This window comes from Atta colombica, unplaced genomic scaffold (assembly GCF_001594045.1).
Source record: "Atta colombica isolate Treedump-2 unplaced genomic scaffold, Acol1.0 scaffold33, whole genome shotgun sequence".
NCBI classification, from domain to species: Eukaryota; Metazoa; Arthropoda; class Insecta; order Hymenoptera; family Formicidae; genus Atta; species Atta colombica.
In genome coordinates, this window is record NW_017259437.1 from 2477572 (window position 1) to 2483785 (window position 6214).

The 6214-nt window shown below is 35.7% G+C and overlaps 2 protein-coding genes across 2 annotated transcripts in view; both read left to right on the top strand.

Moving 5' to 3' along the window:
• The window catches only part of LOC108690473 (uncharacterized short-chain type dehydrogenase/reductase y4vI-like), a 12823-nt gene extending 12541 nt beyond the window's left edge, over positions 1 to 282 (top strand). Inside the window, exon 19 of the mRNA XM_018197777.1 lies at positions 152 to 282. Within this exon, the coding sequence (XP_018053266.1) occupies positions 152 to 275 (124 nt within the window). The 3' untranslated portion in view covers positions 276 to 282. The remainder of the gene's footprint in view (positions 1 to 151) is intronic.
• A 1277-nt stretch (positions 283 to 1559) lies between these two features.
• Positions 1560 to 6214, top strand: LOC108690486 (double-stranded RNA-binding protein Staufen homolog 2). The gene is made up of 8 exons (XM_018197791.1): positions 1560 to 1738; positions 2575 to 2652; positions 3083 to 3291; positions 3363 to 3965; positions 4177 to 4727; positions 4809 to 5334; positions 5404 to 5612; positions 5754 to 6214. Exons 2-8 carry the CDS (start codon positions 2600 to 2602, stop codon positions 6012 to 6014), a joined length of 2412 nt encoding a protein of 803 aa, XP_018053280.1. The 5' UTR covers positions 1560 to 1738; positions 2575 to 2599; the 3' UTR covers positions 6015 to 6214.

The following is a 6214-nucleotide window of genomic DNA, read 5'->3' on the forward strand; positions in this document are numbered from 1 at the left end:
AAGAGAATCATTAATATTATTATTATTAATAATATTAATTATTAATAATATTAATTATTAATTATTAATTAATATTATTATTATATCATTACTAAAAATAACATGAAAATTATATTAATATCTTTTCTGAAACATAATATATTTGTTACAGTGCGGTGCATGTGGCACAATCTATAGTCATGATAATTCAAATGGGTAAAAATGGATCAATTTGGCTTATTAAGAATAATGAGCCACCATGTATGGTCAAATTACCGCCGTTTGTTGTCTCTTAAAATTCTTCAAGATATTCTATTTTGAAGAATTTTAAGAGACAACAAACTTGAAAATCTAAACATCTGAAACGATCCTTTTTAGGGTCTCGACATCTCGATATTGATCATCAATTTTATTCGAACTAACATGATTTTCAGATTTTTTTCAGTGACACGTATAAACCGAGACCTTAAAAAGCTAGTATTATATAATAAAAGGGTTATTAGATTTTTTTTTATTACGGTTTTAATTTTTTAAATGTATAATTATTAGACATCGGAATTATGCAGACATTTATTACTATACTAAAAAAAGCAGATAATAACTAAGATTCAAATTGTTTACAATATCTAATATATTTATATTACAACATATGTATTTCTTATGCAAAATAAAAATAAATGTATAAAATAATATACATTACATATACAATATATATGTCAAAACATGTTTTTATAAAAAAGAGTTATTTACATTATTAATATTTATTTATATTATTATATAAATGTTATTCATTCCTAAAATCAAATAAATACTGATACAAGAGGATTATGCTGGCATCTGTTTGACCAACAAAAATACATTTGCTTTAATTTTACATGCCAATGTGTTTTTAGGAAAAAAATATAGATCATTATTTAGTTATAAGTAGTTCTAATATTTTAAAGAGACAAATATATACTGAATACATGATGGTATTCGTTCAAATGACTCAATCATGTGTATTAGGAGATAAGAAAAAAACCGATATTTTAAAACTGATAAAAGTTCAGACAACACAATATTTACAAAATATTAATATTTTGCAATATTTTATAATATATTTATATTTTGTAAATTATATTATTGTATATTATTTTTGTAATTTTAGATGCAAAGAATAAAGATTAATCGTACTTATATTATAAAAATTCTTATCTCATCAATTTATTATTTATCACATTATTTACCATAAATGTGATAAATAATGTGTCACGCATTAATTTAAATTTCTTTAGACAGTTTAAATACGCACATAAACACAACTTCAACCGTTCCGTTCTGCGTACAATTATAAGCGATTTCTCAACAATCGCAATTATATATAAACAGCTTTTCGAACGGTTGCAAAAGTCATAGGAAAGAAAGTGTGTTTACCTTTTTCAAATGCGATCAAAAGGAGAGAGAGAGAGAGAGAGACTTAAAGGGAATCAACAAAGAGGTTTTTGATTTCTTTTATCGCATTAATTATCTCTGTTGTTCCTCACAAGTTGTGTACCCATCGTCGGTCAGAATGTGATCGATGACGTCACGCTCTGCCGCTAGCTCCACATCAAAATGGCCGCATTTTAGTCTACCGAGTACTTTTCTTTACTGTTTGCCAATAGCCGTGCTAAGGGCCTGGCGGTGTTCGTTTTCGTCGGAGCGGGTCTATTTCGCCGGAAATTTCACTGTGTTGCGCGACACGCCCTAAATTTCCGCGAAATAGAGCGAACGTGACCGGGTAAGTGCGGGGAAAAGTGAGCAAAAAGGGTGTACGTGCCGCACGCGCGGCGTGGCTCCGATTGTTCGGATGAGCACGTCGCCGCCGTTGTCGCCGCCGGACCAAGCCCATTCCATCGGGAGACGGAATTTATTTATAGAAATAGAAAGATCGACGATCGCAACCCGGAGCACGCGATCGTGCGTACGAAATTGCGCGCGGCCGCGACGATCGCATCCCTCGTGTAATAAACCACTCGTAATACCGGCTCGCCCTTCCCGCAGGAAGGTTATATCGTCTTGCTATCACTTTCTATCGTCTTTGACGTCTTCTAAACTTGATCGGATTTTCCGCTGTAAATTTATATACTTCGCGATTCGCGTCTCAATGCGGAAAAGAGGATATACCGCGCGTACGCTGGAAACTACATTTCGGAGTAAATTTCGGAGCAGATCCTTTTTTTTAGGCATAAACTTGAAGTAGACCTTTTTAGAATAACTGAGAGAGCTCGGAGTTGTATTCTCCTTTATTGATTAATAAGATCAACAAACGGTATAGTTTATCAATTGTTAATTGCTTGTTTATTGATAATTATGAAATATTTATTTGTACTCTTGCTCACTGATTAGCAAAGTCAGCAGAAGAAGAGTTTATAGTCTGCTAATTGCTATGTGAGACTTATCAATATACAAAAGACAAATTTATTATATATTTGAACATGATCGAAAATTTGATTATCTTATCGATTGATTACATAGCACAGGTATAAAAATCTTTAAATGTGTTTATATATGTCATGCGATTCTGTCATCTAAAATACATTAAAATAGGATTGAATTTGTGCTTTCATTTTACAGGTTTGTCTACGTAGATTTTCATAAGATGTTACGTCATCAACATCACGCAATGCAAAATCAGCTTCGAGATCACAACAGGTTAATATCCTCTAATCAAATATTATGTTATTACGACAATGAAATAAAAAGTATTAGTTTATTCTAAGAATACAATTTTTTTGTAGAATTTAGAATTTATGTAGAATTGAAATAAAGAATTTTATATTTGTGTAAATATTTGTATAAATGATTAAAAATTGATAAAGAAATCTTTTAATGATTCTGTTTATTGGTTTAATGATATGTTGTATGCTGTAATGTCTACATATATGAGAAAATTTTTAAAGAATTAAGATTGTTAAGTTGTTATTTGTTGAAATTGTTTCCTTATTATTTCAGAGAATTATTATAAAAAAAGATTAAATATATTTATATATAATAGAAACATATTTGCTATATTTCTTATAGAAAATTAATATAAACAGGAATTTATTTAATAAGATTTGTAATCAAATAAAAATGAATATAGAATGGCAGGACCAATGCGGCCTATGCAGCAGGCTAACATGCCCCAGCTACATCAGCCGCAGCATTTGTTACCACATCGGAATCCACATCAACCAATACTGTCCATGCCCCCCCATCAACAGCATATGCATCACATGCAGCATCCTGGCCCGCCGCATGGAAATCCAAGACAGCCAATGTTGATGGGTATGAATACGCACAGTACTAACAGTAAGTACACGTACACAATGAAAATTAGATTCTTGTTCTTATCATAATTAATTTGAAATATTTAACTTCAGATACCATGGTTAGCGTTAGCATGAAGGACCAAGCAAATACAGTTTCTGTGACTCTTCAAAATGTGCAACCTCAATATCCACATCAGCAACAGCCACAGCAGCAGCAACCGAATAATCAGCAGAATCAATCTCCTCAGCAGCAACAGCCATCACAACAGCAAGTACAACAATCACAATCGCAACAACAGCCGCAGCATGTACCACAACAACCAAATGTGGATCAATCGAAAGCGATAACGAACGATGCCAATGGAGAGTCCAGAGATGACAATGCATCTGGTCAGAATCATGCCGCGACTAATCCAGCTTTGGCAAACATGAAAGAAAAAACACCTATGTGTTTGTTAAACGAGTTGGCAAGATTCAATAGGATTCAACATCAATATAGGCTGACCAACGAGCAAGGACCGGCGCACAAAAAGAGATTCACAGTGACACTAAAACTGGGTGAAGAGGAATATGTCGCTGAAGGTCCTAGTATAAAGAAGGCTCAACATAGCGCAGCGACCGAAGCATTGACGAAAACTTGGTATCGTCAACCTCCACCTAAGCCCACCAAGGCCATGAGAATTGGCCATCTGGGCAAATGTCCAACAGGTTCAGGTAATTATTATGTATTCTACATGCATTGAATTGTGATGCAATAATATATTACAATATCAATTTGGAATGTTATTTTTCTTAATGTAAGTAATTGTAAATGTTAATTATGCAAAATAATGTCGATTTATGTACAACTATATGTTTATAAAATCTACAAATCTTTCCAATACTATTTAATTGCTCTTTCTAAATGTGCTATTTTGGATTACAGGACATTTGCCTCCCACCGTCGAACTGAACGCATTAGCAATGAAACGGGGTGAACCAACTGTTTATACGTTCCGACAAGCTCCTCCAGCTGCATTGCAGCATCAATTTATGCCACATGGATTCGGTGCTAACTTTCCACGAATGTACAATCCGCGTATCGCGTACAATCGTGGAGTTCATACGGATCTTCAGGGATTGTATCTTGTCACTCTGAAGGTGGGTGAACGCGAGTTCACAGGTAGAGGTTTAACAGGCCAAGCTGCACGTCACGATGCTGCTAGCAGAGCCTTAGAACAATTACGCCAGTTGCCATTACCAGAAGAGATCGCAAATACCAATAATACTAACGAGAACGGTACGTTGGGTGGCATTGACGATCCAAACGCTGAGTTGAAAAGTCCTGTATCTCTTGTTCATGAAACTGCTCTGAAACGTGGACTGCCAGTCAGTTTTGAAGTCGTATCCGAAAGTGGTAAACCTCACATAAGAACTTTCATGACAAAATGCACCGTCGGCGAGAAGGTTACTGTGGGAGAAGGATCCTCGAAAAAAGTAATTTCTCAAATTTTTCATGTAAAAGAATGATAAATAATGACGCAATTTTAAATGCTTGTATTATTCCTGTTTCCTTAGGTATCGAAGAAACGCGCCGCCGAATTGATGTTAGACGAACTGAAGCGTCTTCCTCCGTTACCGGCTACCATACAGAACCGATCAATGCGAGTTAAACGTAAGCCACCAGCGACGAAGAAGAAATCTCGAAACTTAATCAAAGTTTATCAAGAGCCTCGTGCGGAGAATGAAGCCGCGGAGGAGGTCAATCCGGTTTCTCGGCTAGTTCAGATTCAACAGGCGAAACGAGAGAGGGAGCCAGTTTACAATCTAATAGATGAGAAGGGCGCACCAAGACGCAGAGAGTTTGTCATGGAAGTGACAATGGGTCAGCACTCTGCCCAAGGAATCGGACCTAACAAAAAATTGGCTAAGAGAGCTGCGGCTGAGGCTCTCTTGGCGCAATTGGGATATAGTAAACCGTCGCCGCAACCCTCAAAACCGTCCATAAAGACGGGAGAGAGCGAGAACACGGAGTCAAAGCCTAGAAAAGTTACATTTCTCGAAGACGAACAAATGAATGACACTCAACCTCACTCGGTAGGAGGTAAGGAAAAACATCGACCATTGTATACAGAACTGTGTTCGATAAATTTTAAAATTTTATCGTCTCTAGGTTCCATAGGCCGCCAATTAGTACCTGGTCTTTTACTGGTGGACGGAGGTCAAGAATCTAAACTGGGGAATGGACCCAGCGTACAAATAGTCGCTGAAGAGTTGCGCGAACAGCAACAGCAGAATACGGCTGGTGTTTCGCCCAAGGATCAATTGCATTATTTATCTCAGTTATTTAATTTCAGCGTAGAATTTAGCGACTTTCCTAAGGTAATCGATCGTTTGATCAGTATTAAAAGAATATTAAAATAATGCTAATTAATTAAGATGGAACATAGTGTGAACACGAAATGATGATGTTGCCATATCATCAAATAAATTATAAGTCATTATTTCTCATTAATGTTCTAGGGAGTATCTATAAACAAAGAATATTTATCACTTGTGTCGCTAAGCACTGATCCACCGCAAGTTTGTCACGGTAATGGAGCAACAATAACCGCAAGTCGCAATCAAGCGGCTCTAAGGGCGCTTCGTACACTTAGTAAATTGGGACTTGATAATGCCTCGAACGCAGCACAAGTGAAGAAGGACAAAGGTGCATCTGGTGATGGAATACACATTAGCATTCAAGTTAAAAATAACATTATGGATGGAGCTATCGATAAGTAACTGAGTAGCGCTTAAGACATATGTAATGTTGAGTTATATTTATGCTTCTCCAGGACACCGCAAAAGGAAGTTAAATGAATTTCATTGTTACAAAATTCTTTACAAAATTGATAACGTTAATTATTGTTCATTTATTGCCAGTTCATTTGTAGATATGATATTCCTCGACAGAGACTTTTTTCTTCGATTGCACTCCAAGA